The 23,397-nt window shown below is 38.1% G+C and overlaps 1 protein-coding gene across 1 annotated transcript in view; it reads right to left on the minus strand.

Moving 5' to 3' along the window:
- The window catches only part of gpc3 (glypican 3), a 194,103-nt gene that overhangs the window by 62,470 nt on the left and 108,236 nt on the right, over positions 1–23,397 (minus strand). Inside the window, exons 4-5 of the mRNA XM_067386460.1 lie at positions 8,128–8,270; positions 4,190–4,315 (exon numbers count right to left, since the gene is read on the minus strand). Coding sequence (XP_067242561.1) covers positions 4,190–4,315; positions 8,128–8,270 — 269 coding nt within the window. The remainder of the gene's footprint in view (positions 1–4,189; positions 4,316–8,127; positions 8,271–23,397) is intronic.

Below are 23,397 nucleotides of genomic sequence, written 5' to 3' on the forward strand. Positions count from 1 at the left end.
AGAACAATAGTAAAAAATGGCAGATGGAGCGATAATAACTGACATGATCCATGATTACATGACATTTTTAGTGATTTGTAAACTGTCTTTCTAAATGTTTCGTTAGCATGTTGCTAATGTACTGTTAAATGTGGTTAAAGTTACCATCGTTTCTTACTGTATTCGCTATTTCCTGTATACGCTATTTTCATTTTTAAACACTTGCAGTCTGTATAATTCATAAACACAACTTCATTCTTTATAAATCTCTCCAACAGTGTAGCATTAGCCGTTAGCCACGGAACACTATCAAACTCATTCAGAATCAAATGTAAACATCAAAATAAACACTGTACTTACACAATTAGACATGCTGCATGACGAACACTTTGTAAAGATCCAGTTTGAGGGTTATATTAGCTGTTTGAACTTTGTTTATGTTGTTTATGGCAAGCGCGAGCTCTTGGGGTGTGGAGCACCAGATTTAAAGGGCCACACACCCTGAATCGGCTTATTTCTAATTAAGCCCCAAAATAGGCAGTTAAAAAAATGAATTTAAAAAAATCTATGGGGTATTTTGAGCTGAAACTTCACAGACACATTCAGGGGACACCTTAGACTTATATTACATCTTTTAAAGTTAAAGTTCTAGGGCACCTTTAAACAAAATAATATGCTTATGTTTCAGTCGATTTGTGTGGCTCACACTTACTGCAGAACATCTGTGCATATGTAAAGACAGCGGAAGATTTCTGTGACACTGCAGTTTATTTTCACTCATACGCCTCATTAGAACAACTCTCTATCCTTTTTTCATCCCATTAAATGTCTCAGTCAAACAAGCTAATACCAAACTAAATTCATTTTAAAATAACAGATTCTGTATTTATTAAATTACTTCAGATGTAGCAACTTGGTAAGTCTGTTTTTCACCCACAGAATCGATTGTTTTTAGTTTAACAGTGAATTATTGTAATTTTAATAACATTACTGATAATGTCAAATGATATCTAGTATAATATGAGGAGTGATTTTCTGGTTTAGAGTCGATGAGGGGGTACTTGAGCCGAGCTGATGGCCCTGTGGGAGCACACAAGACAAAACGGTTAGGAAACATTGGCTAAAATGAAGGCGGCAGATATTGAGAATGCTAAAATTGATTCTCTAGAAGGCAGAAATCTGTGCCAGTTTTGGTGACTTGATCCTTGACATTGAGGACTCCTCTGCACTGCCTCCAGCACAGGGGAAAATATTATTTCTAGTAAATGTCAGGGATGCTAGAAATTAACTTTACAATCAAATTATCTTTTGCTATAATACTTGTTTTAATCCTGACATGAAATAACATTCATGCACCATTTTGACTGTTTAGTTTTGTATGAAAGGATGAGCAGGAATGTTGTTGTAGCTGCTCATTGTGTTTATTTGACTGTGGTGTTAATGAATTTGCTTTATGCTTTGACATTTTTGAGTCGACTATTTAATATATCAGGGCCACATAAATGTTGACATTCTTTGGCACAATAAAGATGGCTTTCTTCCTAGTACAGAATGTGAAAGACCGCTTCGTCTTCAATACATTGCATAAAATGGGTCTGAACGCATTCCAGAATTAATTATTTTTCACCAGAAGCCAAGGAATGACATTGAGATTCGGCAGACATTTCTGGCAAAGCATCGTTTTTCTAGTTCTCTCTTGCCCTATCTATTTCTCTCATGGGTCCTAATTAACTCCTGAGGGCCTGAGAGCCCTCTGACACAGCTGTCTGTCCCCTAAGGCCAACTGTTCTCCATGCTGTTGTGACCAGGCCATTTTAGCCCCACTCATTCCTCAAATGAACTTGCTCGAGAGCAAACAACTGCAGCTTATAATGCTGTAATGTTGACACTTATGCTCACAGACACACATTCAACAGTGACAAAACAGATACAATGAACAGACAAGACAAGAATGGACATTATGCTGCACTCTCAAACACACGTTGTCAGGAGCTCACCTGTACGGTGGCCCAGTAGTGCACAACACAACGAAATTAAAAAAGCAAACATACTGTAAGAACAACACAACACAACGGAATAAAGCCACAACACAACGGAAATGCTCCCGACCACTAGGGGGCTCTCAGAGCTCAGTATTGTTAGTATTCCTTGCCAATGTTTTATAGAGTCGGCAGTGATATGAATCCCACGATTAGTTTCAACAGTATATAACCACTGTATATCGCCTTTTTTTTTGACAATGTTGTCGTCTGTACATGAAAAATGCAAAGAAAATGTTTTCCCATTTTTTGGAATATCGTTGATGTGTAAATGTTCCCATAATTCTGTTTTGGTTTCATTTTCACTCTGTTTGCTCTGTTCCCGTTTGCCTGTTCATAATTAGCCCTTTCATAATATTTACGTGTTAGGTCAGTAGGCGGTCTTTAGTGGCTCGTTCGACCATATGAACGTTTCCGTTACGAAAGTAATCCGGTAAAATGTATTTTTTGACTACCTCTGGATGTGGTTGAAAACGGACAAGCTCAAAACGCTTTACACCCCGTTTACACCTGTATTTAGCGTCGTCCACTTGTGATACGATTGACCAAAACACATCTTAATGCCAAGTGGAAACAGGGCCATTTTAGTACTATAATGTAATGTATTTTTGAAAGGAGTGAAAGGAGATGTTCTATGTGAAAATGGACAGGAATCAACTGGATTGTAAAAAATAACTTTAAACTATAATGTAGCCAAACTATATGAGAGTTTGCTAAAACAACGCCTTAATAGCGATTTGGCAATTGGTCAACTTTATCCAACAGACAGTTAGCCAAAAAGGGAAGTCATTTCAGAGGAAGTTATTACATTTTGATTAAAGACTAGGATTTCTTTGGAATAATGTGCACCGATGAATCGTTCACAATAAGACCAGGAACTAGCATTAAGACAGTAAATAGGACCCATTTTGATATCATGTTGACTTTAATGATCACTTCAGTTTTGAGTGGATATTTCCAAGTCGTTAGGATAAGATACTGCAGCTCTTAAAGCTTTTTTGTTTGGGTCAGGGATGCCTGGATTTATTGTCATTTGCCAACATTAACTTGGACTGTGAGAGAGTGCTAGAGTTATGGGACAGAAGCACGAGGGACATGGTGAACTGAAATATGACAATTTTTAAATTGGGTTCCAAAGGGCGTGTGGAGAGCCAGGCACAGGCAGTCACAAAGCGAACGATGGAAAGGAGCAATTAGCCAACAAACCACCTGACATCAGTTACCCCACAAAGACCACATCACAATTCACACCCTGTTGCCTGTCAGATGGAACTGGAGTCAGCCAAACTCATTAGATACACAATCATCCACTCAGCTGCCAGCCACTTACACTGCCTCCGTTTTATTCAGAAAGCTTTTTAGACTTCAAGATTTGTGACAAGCTCAGGGGCAATATGTCTCTTCAGGGCAATTCTGAGATTGTAGTAATACTGGAAAGCATTTAGGAGGCTGATTCTATTGTAATATATGCTACTTTTACCCACTTAGTTAAAACTGTCAGAATAAAAACACTAATAGTAAGTGTGCCTGAGTCATAAAGAGATAAAAGCCTCTTCCATCCTGAAATAACTTATATTATACAAAAGTTTGAGGAGTATTGGATGCTGAGAGGTCAATATAGCATTCCAGCCATGCAAAAATACACAAAATAATCCTGACACAAATTAAACAGGATAGTTGTACCGTCCATTCAGTAGACTGTACCGTTGGTGCCTTGGTGACAATCTTTCAGCTGACGAAACACTGAAAAAATGTTTCCAGCGGACAAACAGCCATGGGAAAACATGGGCTGTGAAAATGAAACGTGACCTAGAACCTTAAGACAGTATAACATATTTATTAGGCTATACTCATTCCCTCATGCACTCATTTATTCGCATCAAATTAAACATGCTGTCTACCCTGGCAAGGGTCCATAGTGACCGCAAGGATGCGAAACAATTGTTCTGCTGCACAGCACCCACAGAGAACAACTATTAATCTTAGTTTACATGTCAGGGACTATATCTGCAAGTGGAACGATGCCGCTCAATGAATTTACTTTGTTTTAAATGAACATTTATGTCCTAATTATCCACTAAAAGACGCTCTATTGTAAGTCTAAAATGAAAGAACGCAGTATTAGTACGTAGTTATGTGGTCATTAGTGCTGCCACAAATGAAACACTCACTTGTCTGTCATCTCCTGTCCGTTCCAGCAGAGGGAGCTGTTGAGTGCTGCCGGCTCTTTGCTGCACAAAGCTTCTCCGAGACCACTGTAGAACTGACTGAAGCCCCTCAGACCAGAGATAAACTCCCTGCAGCACACAGAGAGGAAATTGAGAAAGTATGAAAGCAGCAGAAAGTATAAGTCAATAAATAAGCCAAGAAAATGAAAATTGAAATTAGATCTGCACAAAGAGGCAAGATTACAAAGAATCAACATCACAAAGATACTGGGATTTATGGGGTAAAATGAGGGGCATGAAGAAAAAAGAGTGAAGAATCAGAAAAATGAAAATGGGGTTGGGGTCAAACGCAGAGTGAAACGTGATCTACTCCATTACATGTTGTTTACTGTCAGGCTTAGTTGATTTGAGATGCTTTGACTGTTAATTGACATTATGCTGGAGAAGAAACAGCCCACTGTGTTGGCTCTGCCACTCTCATCTGTTCATCAGAGCGAGGGCGAGTGGAACAGTACAGGACAGAGGGGGCAGAAGGCGGCTCAATGTCACTCACACGGCAGGAGATAGTGCCTGAGGTAATGAGCTTCTCTCTGTCACCATCAGCCTGAACACACAACTCAACTAAGAGCACAAATACACAAACACACACTGCATTTCACAACTCATATACACACCTCCACCCAGAATGACTCAGTCGCCCACCTAGTCAGACATGTGCCACCTCAGATTTTTGAATCAGCAACTTCCATTAAAAAGCTTATCTTTGATATATCCTAAAAAAAGTTTTTTGAATTTAGCATTTTTTCACGACATTATATTGTTTAGAGCATAAGAAACGAATGAAAAATAACATTTTTGAAAAATTACATTTTATTCATATGTTATGCTATCTCCTCTGTAGTAGACACCAGGACTAAAATGTTTAAAAAATAAAATGGCATGAAATTACATGTATAGGCAAAAACAATTGGATTTTTTTTTTTTTAATCACCAATCAATTTTTAGGCTTCAGGATTGTTTTTAACCAAACTTTGTATAAAGATGATTCTCAACTATGTTATGAAAGATATAATGGAATTAATTAATTTTACTTTATGCATTATGTGGGTAAAATGGCCATACGTCTGTTTTCCCATTCAATACAATGCATCTATACACTGTATCTAATTTGCATATTAATGTGTTCTACTTCTTGGAGCAACATGCAATGAAAAAAGACATGTAATAATGGAAGTAATAATTGGCAACATTTTCATAATAAATAGGAATACTGATATATAATTTCTTTCCCTTTTCACTTGTTGTATCTCCTAAAAAGCCTGATAAACATGATTTAAGTCCTGTTGTCCACTAAAGAGGTCATGCATTAAAAATCAATGTCCTCTTTCATAACAGAAAGTCATATTTTGATTTGAAACCCCATAACATTTTCCTGAGATGTTAATTTAGAACAAAAAGAAGTTAAGAAGTTAATCAGATTTAAAGGATAATTACAAAAAGTCTAAAATATAATGTCCACTACAGAGGACAAAAGTCTATTACTGGGTCCCAGGAGGATATTTTGAATAAAATATGATGTAAAATGTAATAAAATATTATAATAAATGGTTTGTAGTATATTTACAATGTATGTTGTATATAATTTATATTATGTACACTGCCATTCAAAAGGTTGGGGTTTATTCACTATTATTTACTTCAAATACATTCTATTCAGTTTCACCTTTGATCCATCAAAGAATCCTGAAAAATATTTTTAATTATGGTTTCCACAAATATATTAGGCATCACAACTGTTTTTAACATTGATAATAACAAGAAATGTTTATTGAGTGCCAAATCAGCATATTAGAATGATTTCTGAAAGATCATGTGACACTGAAGACTGGAGTAATGATGCTGAAAACTCAGCTTTTCCATTACATATACAGTATATGCTACTAAATTGCTCTTTTGGTCATGTCTTATCTTTGATAGAGAAAGAAATGGAAGAAAAGTGAAGAAGTAGAAAAAACTTCATAACGCCCCTACATACAGCATTACTCAAACACTCAAAAACATGGAATAGACTGTTTGAGTTGGTTGGAAGACCCCTAAAAAAGGTAAGTGAATCTACAGTATACCGAGAAAACCATGAAGGATGAGATGGAGCCAGAGGATAAGAAATAGATTGTGTGTTTCAGAGGAGCTGAAGTGGGGAGTATATTTAAAGTGCCTCTCAAGGAAAGTCTGTTCACTCAGCGGCCATATTTGCAACGCCTCCGAGAAGCTATTTCGGGCATCCAAAACCAAGTCTTATACAGTATATTTGAAGGGGGAATCGAGAAGTTTCAAAAACTGCTTGGTGAACTCACAATTAAATAACATATTTCAAATCAGCAACAAAATCTGACATGAACTGTTCCATAAATGGTGTTTCTTATGCTCAAATAGCGTTAAAAAATGCTTATTTTTCAGGCTAGAAGAGCCAATGCGCATGTGCAGTCCTAAGCACGAGTCTAAGGTTTCCATGGGAACCGGAGCTTTTAATGGCAGCTGCAGTGACGCAATGACTTTATCAATCAGCAATTGGCACGTTTACTTAGAAGGCAGGACATATTCTGCCATATTGCGTGTTGTAGTTTATCCCATTCATAACTAATCGTCTGTCTATATCTATAGTGTTTGGTATATTACAGCATCTTAAAACATTCCACACTAACATCAGAAGATGTGAGCTGTGTGAAGACATGCATGAGAATGGCATTATGGTTGGCTGCAATTTTTATTCCTCACATTTATTATTCACTCGATTTATTTTCACAGAATTGACTTACTGTCAATTCTATAGCAGCAATGCTTTGCAGCCTTCTTGCAGTGGAGTGTTTAGAGCACTTGAGAGATTCAAATAAAACAGAAATGTGTGTGTTTTCAGCTGCTGATTGTCATTTTAAGAGCTGAGGGTAAAGAGTAGTTGGGCCATGCTCATTTTTCATTACTGCTGAATACAAGGTCAGCCAGTAGAAACAGTGAGGCAATTAAGCTCCAAAAGCATTAAGTACCATTCAAAGTGCCAATTTATTTCAAGTATTCAAAATAGCTTTGAGAAAAAGACTGAAATTTAAGTCATTATTTGTTTTTAGCTCAAAATAGTGTGTCAAGACACAAGAATATATAGAACCCTTTTTCACAAGATGTAATATAAGTCTAAGGTGTCCCCTGAACGTGTCTGTGAAGTTTCAGCTCAAAATACCGCATAGATTTTTCATTATTCAATTTTTTAACTGCATATTTTGGGGCATAATTAGAAATGCGCCGATTCAGGCTGCTTCCCCTTTAAATGCTTGCGCTCCCTGCCCCCAAGCTCACAACTCTATAATACATTGCATAAACAAAGTTCGCTAATATAACCCTCAAAATGGATCTTTACAAGGTGTTTGTGATGCAGCATATCAGATCATGTAAGTATGGTATTTATTTTGTGGATGTTTACATTTGAGTCTGATAGTAGCCTATGCTCGGGCTAACGGGGCTAAAGCTAACATTACACACTGTTGGAGAGATTTATAAAGAATGAAGTTGTGTTTATGAATTATACAGACTGCAAGGGTTTAATAATGAAAATAATGACATGGCTTTGGTCTCCGTGAATACAGTAAGAAACGATGGTAACTTTAACCACATTTAACAGTACATTAGCAACATGCTAATGAAACATTTAGAAAGACAATTTACAAATATCACTAAAAATATCATGATATCATGGATCATGTCAGTTATTATTGCTCCATCTGCCATTTTTCGCTATAGTCCTTGCTCAAACAATGGTGTTTGAGACTCACTGTATGTCATTTCCATGTACAGAATAATTATTTAACTATGCAGAGGTAAATTAAATTTTCAACTCTAGGGCACCTTTAAAACTTCTTATACAAAATTCAAGTATTGAATTGTGAGGTTACCTTCGGCGTCCAAAGAGGGTTTCGTCGGGGTCAAAGTTCACCGGAGGACGGTTGTGGGGCACCGGCGAGGCTGCCACGTGTTCTTTCGACAGCGCCACAGCACGAGACACCCGTGCGGGCGCGTGTGCACATATCCCGCTCACCTGTAAACAGGAGAAGATTGGAGGGCTTAATGTGATCACTCTTGGACACAGTTTTGGAAGACATCCAGCTGAGAAAGCAATTAATGAGACAAACTGTCCCTGCAAAACTTCCTTCCCATTCAGCTAATTGTCTGGCTGATGGTGCCGCATTTGCCTCCTGTTTGTTTGTTTGGGTTTGATGACAATATGATTTACATAACAAAACAAGGTATTGTTGGGTCTGTCAGACACTCTGGCTGAGCTCTTTCAATAATCATAACCCTTTGCAGACACAGCGAAAGTAAACAAGCCTCTCGTTCCCCTTCTCATGCGCGCTAAACGCTATTGTTTTTATACGGGACAACATAATAATACTAATACCCTGCTCCCATGCTGGCTGTGTGAGATAATGGAGTCTTGCCATTCTTTCAGGTGCAATAAAAATGCAAATGCCTCTTAATGTTTAGTTTGTGGTTTAATGATTTGTCGCTGGTTTAATTTCCCATGGGAGTTGGTCCAGGGTGTAATTTTGCCATGTAATGCTTGTGGCATATTGTGCCTGCTTGTTCATGAATGAACATGTGTGTGTCTGCGTAAACAGGCTCTGGAATTCTGATGGGATCCAGGACAGAAGATCAATAGTACAAGGACATCTTAATGCTAAAGAGGGTGAATGCTGGATTGGTCACTGCGGCTAAACATAACAGGATAAACTTTTTAACATGTTCCGAAACCTCAGTGGGTGGGGTGATCGGATTCACCCTACAGTCATTCATAAAATTTGCACACACCAACAAATATACCAACAAACTGCTGCTGAGCTAAACGACATGATTATCAGAGTAGATCAATAGAAGCTCTTTCTAGCAAACAGCCCAGGGGAGGGTAAACAGATACTGTTGATGTGTGTGTTTGTGTGTGGAAGAGATTAAGAGAAAGAGCAAAAGACACAGAACTAGACAGAGACAAAAGCGGTACGGTGGAAGATCAGATCAGAGAGACTTGACACAAATGCAATACTGATGCAACATATTCCAACACTTTCTACCTTTGTTTTTCTCTGTGGTTCCTCAGGTCACAGGATATCTCACTCAAATACAAGCTACTCAAAATGTGGAGTAACTATGTCACAATCTACTCTATATACAAATAGCTAGGGTAAGTTGAAAGTGCATGTTTATTAAAAAATACCGTGATGTGTAATATTATTTGTAATACGCTTAAATAAAAAAAAACTTCTTTATAAAATTTGGCGTAATCAAAGGAGTGCTAATATTCAGACCAACAATATGACTGGTTTTATGTGACAATTCAATAAACAGGAGTACGGCCACATGTTTTTTCCAGTGGCTAGCATACTTTTCCAATTGTTTTCAATGGGTGCGCAGCGTTTTTTTAAAGGTGCCCTAGAACCAGTTTTTACAAGATGTAATATCAGTCTAAGGTGTCCCCTGAATGTGTCTGTGAAGTTTCAGCTCAAAATACCCCAAAGATTTTTTTTATTCATTTTTTTTAACTGCCTATTTTGGGGCATCATTAACTATGCACCGATTCAGCGCGGCCCCTTTAAATCGCGTGCTCCCAGCCCCCCCGAGCTCTCCACTATAATACAGTGCATTTACAAAGTTCACACAGCTAATATAACCCTCAAATGGATCTTTACAAGATGTTCGTCATGCATACTGCATGCATGCATGGGCTCATGTGAGTATAGTATTTATTTGGATGTTTACATTTGATTCTGAATGAGTTTGATTGTGCTCCGTGGCTAAAGCTAACATTACACACTGTTGGAGAGATTTATAAAGAATGAAGTTGTGTTTATGAATTATACAGACTGCAAGTGTTTAAAAATGAAAATAGCGACGGCTCTCTTGTGTCCGTGATGTGACGTCTCAGTGAGTCAGTGAGTCACTGTGTTTCTATGAGCTACAGGTGACTGGCCGATTGGATGACGTAATGTTGCACCTGTACCGAATCAACGCTCTGTCAAAAGGACACGTTTGAATTGATGGAGAGAGAGAAGAGCCTGGTGCTTGTTGGCGTTTGTTGCCCTTCATGGGGCTATCGGCGTTCTCGATGGTTATGGAGATTGCGGGAGACCACCGCCGCACTCGAGGAGTTGATCCGCCCTTCCTAGAGCGGATTTTGTTGGACATTATCTTTTGTTGGTTTTGTTAGTTTGTAACACTTGTATCACTTACAAACATGCTGACACCCTGACTATTCATTTACACTGATTGCCAAAACACTTCATGTTTATTTTCTATAGTTTAATAAATTGTTCTTTTTGCAAATTAAGCGGTTGTGTGGCGTCTCCCTTGTTTTGTTGCGTTCCTTGCGAGGAACCGTAACAAATGGGGGCTCGTCTTAAAGATTGTTAACTGGATAAAAATAAATACGTATTCGTTTGATTTAAAGGTAGAAATATAGTTTAGCTTATTTGGGTTGTGCTCTGTTTGAGGTAAATGTGAAATTGGCAACCAAATTATTGTTTACTCGTATTATTTTGGAGGTGCATGCAATTTAAACACTTGAGTTATAAAATGTCCTGCGAGTTCGTAGTCGTCATGTAAGGTAAGTGCATTTTTATTATGGTTATAGATTAAACATTGTTCATGTTCCCCAGTAGGTATTAGCAACGCTTTGCGTTGGTTTGTTGTTTTGCCTTTCTTATTTTTGTGTAGGCTTTTGGGTGAAGCACACCGCCGTGGTAACAAATTGGGCTGTTTTGCTCAGTTTTGAAACTATCGGTATATGGTGTTTAATGTCGCTTTGCTCTTGAAAGCTGCACGAAGATTAGGTATATAATAGTTTAGTGTGTGGATAGGCAGTGTAGAAGGGGAAATAATGGACTGATGTTTTCTCTGTAGCTGTTGTTTTTAAATGCACTGGCTTTTCAATTAATTTAATATGGCATCCGTTGAAGAATTTATTAACGCTCCATCAGAGGACGTGTTGAATTTGTTTATGAAGCAACAGTTGTGGGAACTTGTAGAGTACTTTAAAATTAGTGAGGTAGACAAACGAGTAAAGAAAAACGAACTTCGTTCTATTGTGAGAAATTGGTTGATTGAAAACAATTTTTTAATCGTTTCCGCACAGAAAAAACAAGAGGTTGAGAGAAATCCTGTAGATATTTTTTCAGGGTTGTCTTTTGAACAAAGAAAAGAGATTTTGCAAATGCAACAGGATCATGATAAAGAATTGGTCAAGGAAACTAAGCGATTTGAGTTTGAGATTGAAAAATTAAGAACCGATAACTTACTCAAACAACGTGAAATTGAATTTGCACAGAAACAATTAGAGGTTGAAAAATCAACACGTGAGTTTGAGTTGCAAACGGAGCGTTTAAAATTGGTAAAGGAACGTAAACTTTCCCCAGAGCGTGGTGAGAGGAACGATTATGGTGGTTTCGACTTGGCCAGTAATTTAAGATTGTTACCTAAATTTAATGAACATGATCCTGATGTATTTTTCTCTTTGTTTGAGACTATTGCTGAAGAAAGGAATTGGCCAAATACTGTCCGAATTGTTATGCTCCAAACTGTGATTACAGGCAAAGCACAGGAGGCATATGCAGCGCTTTCGATGGACGACCGGAAGGATTATGATAAGGTAAAGGTGACAATCCTAAAGGCTTATGAGTTAGTTCCTGAGGCATACCGCCAGCGTTTTAGGAACTGGAGGAAAGGTGACCGCCAAACGCATTCTGAGGTGGTAAGAGAACTTGTTTCTCATTTTGATCGTTGGTGCAGTGCTTCCAATGTTGATAATTTTGAGAGGTTACGTGATCTTATTATTTTAGAACAGTTCAAGAACATTGTGCCTGACTATATTGCTACATACATAAATGAAAAGAAGCCACATGATGTGTGTGAAGCTGCAGTCTTAGCAGATGATTATGTTTTGACGCATAAATCTGCATATAGAGTTGAACGATCAGGTCATCACTATGGTAACTTTATTGAAAATAGAGTTGCAACAAGAAGATTTGAACCAACTTTTTCTTCAAAATTTGAGAAAAATGGTCGTGGAAAACCCGATCGAGATTTAGTATGCAATTATTGTTTCAACGCTGGACACTGGAAAAATAAGTGTCCTGTTTTGGCCGCAAAATTGAAATCCAGTCAAAACAAGTCAAATGCTAATGTTAGTCCTGTGTTAATGGCGGAGACTGCAAAAGTTAATGATTTTCAATCTAGTGCCTCTATGGATGAGACTGCGATGTACCAGTCAAAAACTGAAAACCTCTTTGTACCTTTTATAACAGAGGGTTTTGTTTCTTTAACCAAGTCAGAAGCGGCAGTCCCAGTTAAGATTTTAAGAGATACAGGATCTTCTGAATCCTTTATTCTTCAGTCTATCTTGCCTTTTTCTGATGAATCAAGTAAAGGTAGGGATGTTTTGATTAAAGGGATTGGTTTAAACACTCTTTCTGTTCCGCTGCATAGAGTAAACTTGACTTCGGAGTTGGTCTGTGGAGAAGTAACCCTGGGAGTCCGTCCATCATTACCAGTGGAAGGTGTCATGGTAATACTTGGGAATGATTTAGCTGGAGGTAGGGTATGGCGAGAGGTAATACCACCACCTGTAGTAATGCCCACTCCGTTGATGGAGAAAGCTGATTTGTTAAAGCAAAAGTTCCCTGAGGTATTTACGTCATGTGTGGTAACTCGTTCAAAGAGTCGTGAGACATCTTTTGAAGAAAAGGAATCAAAGTATGTTGTGCCTGGTTTGTCTACTCTTTCTCCTATTTCTAATAGGGAGCTGGTAATGGCCCAACAGAATGATCCTGGATTACATCAGTTGTTTGAGAAGGTTGTTCCATTGCAAGAGGTAAGAAGTGCTGTCAGTGGATATTTTGTTCAAGATGCGCTGCTCTTGAGGAAATATGTTCCCTGTAAGAAAGGTTTAGTTGGAGAAGCTGTAATTCAAGTAGTGGTACCAAAACCGTTCCGTGAGATGGTAATGAAGGTTGCTCATGGTGAATTGGCAGGTCATTTAGGAGTAAATAAAACTTATGACCGAGTTTTGCGACAATTCTACTGGCCATGCTTGAAGAAGGATATATCAGCCTTCATTAAGACATGTCATACGTGTCAGTTAACAGGCAAACCCAATCAAACTTTGAAACCAGTGCCTCTATGTCCTATAGCTGTCACAAGTAAGCCTTTCGAACATCTAATAATCGACTGTGTGGGTCCGTTACCTACTTCTAAATCAGGTAACGTATATTTGCTGACAGTAATGTGTCAGGCAACCCGGTATCCGGCAGCTTACCCTCTCAGAAAAATTACTACTAAAGCAGTTGTGAAAGCTCTTACCCAATTCATATCTATTTTCGGGATACCTAAGATTATTCAAAGCGATAAAGGGACAAATTTCACTTCACGTATGTTTGCTGAGATTTTGAGAGTGCTCAATGTGAAACATAATCAATCAAGTGCATATCATGCTCAAAGCCAAGGTGCGCTTGAACGGTTTCACCAAACATTGAAAGCATTGTTGCGCGCTTATTGTGTGGAGTTGAACCGTGATTGGGAGGAAGGGTTACCCTGGTTATTACTTGCAGCTAGAGAAGTACAGCAAGAGAGCTTAGGTTTTAGCCCAAATGATCTGGTTTTTGGTCACAGTGTACGTGGTCCTCTTTCTGTTTTGAGGGAGGGACTGGTGGAAGATGATCCGCCAAAAAACTTGTTAGAATATGTGAATGGTTTTCGTAGAAGTTTGTTTTTGGCAGGTTTAAGTGCTCAGAAAAATCTTGTTGGAGCACAGAGTAAAATGAAAAAGCACTTTGACAAACATGCAGAATGTCGTGTTTTTACACCAGGTGATCAGGTGTTAGTTTTGTTGCCCTCATCTGGATCTCCTTTTTGTGCACGATTTACTGGTCCATACAGAGTTCTTTGTAAAATGACAGACCAAAACTATCAGATTGCAACTCCAGATCGACGAAAAGCAAAGCAGTGTTTTCATGTGAATTTACTTAAGCCTTATCATTCTTGTAGTTCTGAAACTCAACCAATTAGTCCAGTTGTCACCATTTATAGTGCCTCTTTTGATGATCAGCCTCTTTCTGTGGAGGGGGGGGAGGATGTGATTGTCCCTGAGGACTGTGTTTTGCTTCCTCGATTGAAGAATTCAGAGACTCTTCGAAATCTGGAGGCTTTGTTTTTGCATCTATCTGATGTACAGAGGTCAGAATTGACAAAATTGTTGCTTGACTTTCCTTGTTTGTTTGCAGATGTGCCAACTCGTACGCATCTGATCCAGCATGATGTGGATGTGGGAGATGCGCGTCCTATTCGTCAGCGTTTTTATAGAGTTCCTATCAGCAAGCGAAAAGTATTGGAATCTGAAGTTCAGTATATGCTGGAGAATGATATTGCTGTTCCTTCTTGCTCCAGTTGGGCTTCACCATGTTTGCTGGTGAAGAAGCCAGATCTTACTTACAGATTTTGTACTGATTATCGTAAATTGAACGCTATTACTAAACCTGATGCATTTCCACTTCCTCGAATGGAGGATTGTGTGGATCAGGTGGGTACTGCAAAGTTTGTAAGCAAACTGGACCTTTTAAAAGGATATTGGCAGGTGCCTTTAACTCCTAGAGCTCAAGAAATAACTTCGTTCATTACGCCATCTGGGTTATATTCGTACTCGGTTATGAGTTTCGGCCTGCGAAATGCACCCGCAACCTTCCAGAGATTGATGAATAGAGTGGTATTTGGCCTGGAAGGTTGTGCAGTGTATTTGGATGATGTTATCGTTTTTAGTAACACATGGGAGCAACATCTGATACATCTTTGTGCTCTTTTGACCCGTTTAGCAGAGGCTTGTCTTACAGTTAACTTGGCAAAGTGTGAGTTTGCCAAGGGGACAGTAAGATATTTGGGCAAAGAAGTTGGCCAAGGTGAGGTACGTCCTATTCAAGCCAAAGTCGTGGCGATTCAGCATTTTCCTCCCCCATCAACCAAGAAAGAGCTGATGCGATTTCTGGGTATGGTGGGGTATTATCGAGGGTTTTGTCACAACTTTTCAACTGTTGTTGCCCCGCTCACTGATTTGCTCAAGGATTCTGTTAAGTTTGTTTGGAGTGTAAATTGTCAGAAAGCTTTTGACAATGTTAAGCTGTTGTTAACCGCGGCTCCTGTTCTAGCTGCTCCTAGGCTGGATCGGCCATTTAAAATCCAGGTAGATGCGAGTCAAATTGGTGCTGGGGCTGTTTTGTTGCAAACGGGTGACTCTGGACTTGATCATCCAGTAAGTTTCTTTTCTCGTAAGTTTAATACTTACCAAAAGAATTATTCTGTGATCGAGAAAGAAGCGTTATCTTTAATTTGGGCTCTTCAGCACTTTGATGTATACGTGGGGGGAGGACTACCTGTGGAGGTTTATTCTGATCACAACCCTTTAACGTTTTTACATTCTCTACAGTCTCCGAGTCAGCGGTTGATGCGCTGGATTCTCTTTTTACAGCCTTACAGTCTAGTTGTAAAACACATCAAGGGTTCTGATAACGTAGTGGCAGATGCGTTATCTCGTGTTCCTGATCACACTGAAGAAAAGTAATGTTTAGGCAGTTGTTTCTGTTTTTCTGTGCCCTTTTGTTTCTTTAATTTGCTTTCAGGATCCAGATTGCTGGGGGTAAGGTGAGCAATCATGAAGAATTGAGATGACTGTAGGAACATGATTGTACTGGTGGATCGGATGCTATGGGAAAAAATAGAGTAAAAGGAAAGTATGTTTTAAAAAAAAAAAAAAAAAAAAAAACGTTTTTCTGGTGTTGTAAGGATCCTTTTCATAGGATTTTACAGGATTTTTTTAAAGGGGGGTGTGTGACGTCTCAGTGAGTCAGTGAGTCACTGTGTTTCTATGAGCTACAGGTGACTGGCCGATTGGATGACGTAATGTTGCACCTGTACCGAATCAACGCTCTGTCAAAAGGACACGTTTGAATTGATGGAGAGAGAGAAGAGCCTGGTGCTTGTTGGCGTTTGTTGCCCTTCATGGGGCTATCGGCGTTCTCGATGGTTATGGAGATTGCGGGAGACCACCGCCGCACTCGAGGAGTTGATCCGCCCTTCCTAGAGCGGATTTTGTTGGACATTATCTTTTGTTGGTTTTGTTAGTTTGTAACACTTGTATCACTTACAAACATGCTGACACCCTGACTATTCATTTACACTGATTGCCAAAACACTTCATGTTTATTTTCTATAGTTTAATAAATTGTTCTTTTTGCAAATTAAGCGGTTGTGTGGCGTCTCCCTTGTTTTGTTGCGTTCCTTGCGAGGAACCGTAACAGTGAATACAGCAAGAAACGATGGTAACTTTAAGCACATTTAACAGTACATTAGCAACATGCTAACAAAACATTTATAAAGACAATTCACAAATATCATTAAAAATATCATGTAATCATGGATTATGTCAGTTATTATCGCTCCATCTGCCATTTTTCGCTATTGTTCTTGCTTGCTTACCAAGTCCAATTAGAGTGGAGGAGGGGCGGGACAAATACAACACCGACCAACCGCAACATTCTGCTTGTACAACGTCAACTGATGACAACAAGAAGCATAATAACGGAACAAAATTATTTAAAACGAGAGCCAGAGTAAATACTTTACATTGTATCGATATTTATATACAGAAACAAACTATCTGTGAAATGAGATACTAATAACACTTCCGCAGATATTCTATATCAAATGAAAAAAGAAAAAAAAAACGCTGCTCTGCCGAGGCGTTTTCAAGCGCTCATAGCTAGGTGTTTTCAGCAGAATGCCTAGTGTTTTCAGTTAGCTAAAATCACTTTGGTGGACACACGGCCTAAAGGCTCATTCATACCAAGGAGGATACCTACAGTATAACGATAATGATAAAGATATAGTTTTAAAAATTGTTCTGAATTTAAAAGAATAGCAATGTAAATTGAGTCCACACCACAACTATAATGAAAATTCAAGAGAGAAACAACATCGTTGGGATCACTTTCTGAACACCTTTTTTTAGCTAATTAAAGATAAAAACATTGACAGCCAATCAGAATCCATTCCTGCTTTAAAGAACTTAAGCATTTAAAACAGCAGATGACAAACTGCTGTGCATGCTTAGAATAAACACAAAGATATCATCCGTTGGTGTGGATGCTAATAAAGTTATCATTAGTTATAGTATATTTGGTTATGTATAGTTATGTTTTTTTGTTTTTTTAAATTCAGTCACTTGCTTCATTGCTGAGTGCTTTTGAACAAATCAGTTGAATGAATCATTCACAGATTCACTTACAACAACTGTCACATGCTGCCATCTACTGACATAATGGTGTAAATGTCTTTTTGAATGCCAATATAAGCTACAAACAAGCATATCAATAATAATGTACAATGCTTCTCCCTTAAACTCTACTAAAATCTATTTTAGGATGCAGCTCATCATATTAGTACAGTGCTTTCACTAGTTAATGGTACACCTGTAGTCACTTCAACTGAATGTGCTTGTAAATTTGTATAGGATGTCTTTGCTGTGGAAAGCAGCTTTATCTTCGGACTGCAAAGTAAACATTTAAACACTTCCCCACCCTCTCCTCTCCTGAGACATGGTGAAGTGCGAGGGTAATCTAAGCAGGAGCCATTTATGCTGTAACAGCTCCAAATGATTATTGTAATGTTGTATATTTTTCTTGTCATTAAGGAAAAAAACCAAACTAGAACACAACAAAACTACATTCTCCTGACAACACATCTTTTTCGCTGATATATTGTGGTAAAAAAAGTAATGTCGTAAAGCTTCACCACTACTTAATAAAATAGCATTGCTACTGAAAATTGAATTGAAAAAAATAAAATATAATGAACAATATTTTAAAGTGTGTAAATAGTGCAGTGTGTAAATTTTAGTGGCATCTAGCAGTGAGGTTGCGAATTGCTCAGTCCACCGCTCACCCCTCCATTTCGAAGCACATAGAGAAGCTATAGTGGCCGTCTGGCTGACACAAGACAAAGATGTCGTCGTCTGAGACAGCAGAGTATATAGCCAGTCAAGCAATGAGGTTTCTTACTTCTAACAAAGAACGGTCTCTGCTTCTAATAAACCAGATGACAACTACTACTACTACTACTACTTCTTCTTCGTGTGTATTCAACATAGTGACAACCAGGGCTTGACATTAACACCCGCCAACCCGCCAAATGCGGGTAGATTTCAGCTGTGGCGGGTAAGACAGTCACTCCCACTAGCCACTTTGGCGGCTTGAATATAATTTCAGCCTACAGCCAAATGAAAAATAGCCAAGCTCATTGTATCACAAAATTACAATTCAGTCACAATTCTTATCGATTAACTTGCAGTTAGTGAAGGCGGGATAGGCGGAATCGCGCTGAATGACACAACAGAAGCGCTCGCGTGCGTTCTCTCTCTGTCGCGCGCGATCAGTTCTCCTCGCGCCTGAATACACGCACACACAGATGTCAAAATGCATCTTGTGGAGTATCTCGCGTGAATACAGTCGGCTATGGCTTACAGCTAAGTGGGTAAAAAATGGATGTGTCAGTATATGACGTCCATGCATTCAGCAGCCCCCAAATAAATACCTGTCTGTCATTAATGTTAATCAAACATCAAAAAATGTTAAATAAATGTATACATGTATGCTAAATAAACATATGTATCTGAAATATATATATATATATATATATATATTAAAATTACTATTTGAAAATTCTTTGTTCTTTTTATATAGCCTAACAAAAATAACTATACATACCTGATATATGCAATGTATAGTCTTTATTTGGGTGGTCAATCTGTAAGTTTGAAAGGGTTTTAAATCTTGTAAATCAAGTAAAATGACTCAAAATCAAGTAATTTAAGCATGCCAGAGTCAACTTTAATCATATAAAATGTGATTTCCCCACAGCAAAATTGTGGCCAGTGAAAATGCTGAGTGGCTAGTAACTTTGGAAAACCACTAGCCACATTGGCTGGTGAGCAAAAAAGTTAATGTCAAGCCCTGGTGACAACCAATTGTTAGACTACCTCTATAAACCCCAACGAAGAAGAAGAAGAAGAACATAGTGATGAAACACGCTCTGTAGAGCAGTTTGTCCATTTAGGTCTACTGTAGAAACATGCTGGTGCAAAATGACGACTTAACGTAAGGGGACCTGCAGTGTATGTAGATAGAAATGGCTCATTCTAAGGTAATAAACCGGTATGTTTTTATTACCTTAGCCATGAGCCATTTCTATCTATATACGCCGCGGTTCCCCTTACATTAAGTCGTCATTTTGCGCCAGCATGTTTCTACAGTAGACCTAAATGGACAAACTGCTCTACAGAGCGGGTTTCGACGACATCTTTGTCTTGTGTCAGCCAGACGGCCACCGTAGCTTCTCTATGTGCTTCGAAATGGAGGGGTGAGCAGTGGACTGAGCAATTCGCAACCTCACTGCTAGATGCCACTAAAATTTACACACTGCACCTTTAAACATTATTCATTATATTTAATTTTTTTCAATTAAATTTTCAGTAGCAATGCTATTTTATTAAGTAGTGGTGAAGCTTTACGACATTACTTTTTTCCCACAATATACCAGCGAAAAAGATGTGTTGTCAGGAAACAACACATCTTTTTATTATCTTTTTATTTATTATTTATTATTATATTACATTTCTGTCAATAGATCCTCTTAAAATTTACACACTGCATCTTTAATGAAATATTGCAGTATTTATTATAAATATATATATATATATATATATATATATATATATATATATATATATATATATATATATATATATATATATATATATATATATATATATATATATATATATGATTTATCCGTGCACATCTTTTGTTTTTTAATTCACATGCAATCATAATCTTCACTTAAAATAACTTTCCGTCCCTCTTGCAATGACGTCTCTTCTTTGATGATGTGTTTTCTGGCATGAGGGCGGGACAACCTGTCACTCACATGACATCACAGCAATGCCAATCTGCAACGATCCAATCATTTCCAAGTTCCTCCCTTCATGTTTTTTTTTTTTTACTCAAGAAGCCATTTCACTCACATATACATCAAAATAGGAAACAAAAGACTATCACAACTATGACAACTTTATACTAACAGTGTAGCTTTTAGCAATGCTACTGCTCAAACCTGGACACATCAAACACTCTCCTGCGCTCATGTTAACACTCAACCTGATGAATTCTACACTATCAATGCCAAGCCTGCATGTACACTATCCAATCTAATCGCAGACACCCACGCATTCTTCCCCAATGCTCCATGTGGTGTGTGCTCATGGGAAATCATTAGTGGCCAGTCAGAAGCATGGCTCTTTCCTGCTGTAATTTACACTGTGTAGCGGGTCTGTGTCCCTACGGCCTTGATTAATGTGATTGGGTGTGTTTTTCTCTGTGTTAGTGTGTGTATCCAGGCCCTTGGGGAGCTGTGGCACAGCAGTATAGAGTTGGTTTGTGTATGTGCGTGATTGTTTCTCTCATTAGAGGGGTATTAATATCAGACGGGCGACAGAGGATGTGCTGGCTAACAGTAACACTGAGATAAGCGGCGTCTCACAGAGAGGCTCTTTAAATATCCAATGCCTTTATCTGTACCTCACACACCCCTGAGAGGAGCATTAGGACACTCACATACACACACTCGCATACACACTCAAGAACAAAAAACAAACACTCTCATACTTTGTTTCCACCAGAACGATTCACATGCCCTTCATGACATCAGTGCGCAATGTTAAATACAGACATACATCCTCAGCTGAAACAATGGCCTATCAGTACAGCTGAAATACAAAAGGGATCAAATGTGACGGTTAAATGATAAACAAGGCTAAAGCAGACAATGCTAGGATTTGTTATGATACTAAAGCAATAAGTCATTCAAGACCACACGATGAAGTGATCTTTTAAGGAGATGACTTAAAAGAATTTAAATTAATGTAATTATTATTAACATAATAAAATAATCTAAACTATAATCGTAATATTCTAAAATGCTAAAAAATAACATGTAAATAATAGAACTTTGAACAACTCAGAAGTTCTTATTTATACAGAATATATTTATTTAATATAGATAAATATTAAATAAATAGTAAATAAGTGAGATTTAGTTTAAAGGTGCGGTAGAGCGTCTTTTTAAAAGATGTAATATAAGTCTAAGGTGTCCCCTTAGACTGTGTCTGTGAAGTTTCAGCTCAAAATACCCCATAGATTTTTTGTAATAATTTTTTTTAACTGCCTATTTTGGGGCATCATTAAATATGAGCCGATTTAGGCTGCGGCCCCTTTAATTCCTCATTCCTTGCCTTAAACAGCATAAACAAAGTTCACACAGCTAATATAACCCTCAAAATGGATCTTTACAAAGTGTTTGTCATGCAGCATGTCTAATCACGTAAGTACAGTGTTTATTTGGATGTTTACATTTGATTCTGAATGAGTTTGATGGTGCTCCGTGGCTAAAGCTAACATTACACACTGTTGGAGAGATTTATAAAGAATGAAGTTGTGTCTATGAATTATACAGACTGCAAGTGTTTAAAAAATGAAAATAACGACAGTCTTGTCTCCGTGAATACAGTAATAAATGATGGTAACTTTAACCACATTTAACAGTACATTAGCAACATGCTAATGAAAGAATTTACAAAAATCACTAAAATATCATGATATCATGGATCATGTCAGTTATTATTGCTCCATCTGCCATTTTTCGCTATTGTTCTTGCTTGCTTACCTAGTCTGATGATTCAGCTGTGCACAGATCCAGACGTTAATACTGGCTGCCCTTGTGTAATGCCTTGAACATGGGCTGGCATATGCAAATATTGGGGCGTACACCCCGACTGTTATGTAACAGTCGGTGTTATGTTGACATTCGCCTGTTCGTCGGAGGTCTTTTAAACAAATGAGATTTATATAAGAAGGAGGAAACAGTGGTGTTTGAGACTCACTGTATGTCATTTCCATGTACTGAACTCTTGATATTCAACTATGCCGAGATAAATTCAATTTTTAATTCTAGGGCACCTTTAAACTATTAAATAATATTTAAAGCTGCTGTCCGTAAGTTTTGCCTCTCCGCAGTCTGCTGTGAGAAAAGGCTATAAATGATCCGCTACCAGCAGCATCCTATATCCATAGTCTAGACTCGTTCCTTTTTGGAATTTTTTACCAAAAAAAGTTACAGGCTGCATCTTTAATGTTAATTTCAATATTATATTTGTACACTGAATAAAATGATCAAAAAGGGTGACTTTTTTAAATGAAAAAGGTTGGCTTTTTAGGTGCGTTCATCTGCAACAGGCAAAATATTTCAAATATTTGCTTTGTGCGTCACTGCCATTTTACTTTGAAGAAAACAAGAGTATGAATGCGCATGAATTTTTGATCAATTAAATGCAGCCTTGGTGATCATATAAGAGAATCTTACCAACCCCAAAATTTTAAACGGTAGTGTATGTTTTTGATAAGTTTATATGTCTTGTTAATGTCAGATCTATCAGGAGCTGTCACAGTTCCTCACTCATGACTAGAGTGTACAAAACTTTCCCCTCAGGTGTTCTGTCTGAGAGTTTCTAGGTGCTATGAGTGAGTGTGAAACAGCACAGGTCTGTTCTGTTCTCGTCCTCAGTGTCAGGTGAGATGTAGCTATAGCAGAAGCCTGTATGCATCTCCTCATTTACAGCTGAGAGGTCAGAGGAGGAGGAGCTTCACTCCCTCGGGCACACATCGGCTTCCGGAAAGCATATTTCTGCTCACTCCATCACTTTCAGGCACCCTAAAAGTATGCTTTTCAATCTTGTTCATTCTCTCTCTCTCTCTTTTGTCGCCATTGCTCCCTCACTTCTGCTCAGTAACTGGTAAAAATAGTGCTTCATAAATCATGCATTCTTTTCCAGAGCAAAGAGAGAGGGGGTACAGTTAAAAAGGAGAAATGAGAGAAAGAAAGATCACATTCAATGAGAGGTTTGATGAGTGAGATGTCACACTGCTGGATAGAACATGGCCACGGGGCTCTTCAGACTGAGGTGTAATATCATTGTTTTATAGCAGAATTAGATTCAAGAACAAGAATCATTCTGGAAACTTCTGAAG

The sequence above is a fragment of the Chanodichthys erythropterus genome, chromosome 1, assembly GCF_024489055.1.
Source record: "Chanodichthys erythropterus isolate Z2021 chromosome 1, ASM2448905v1, whole genome shotgun sequence".
Classification (NCBI taxonomy): domain Eukaryota; kingdom Metazoa; phylum Chordata; class Actinopteri; order Cypriniformes; family Xenocyprididae; genus Chanodichthys; species Chanodichthys erythropterus.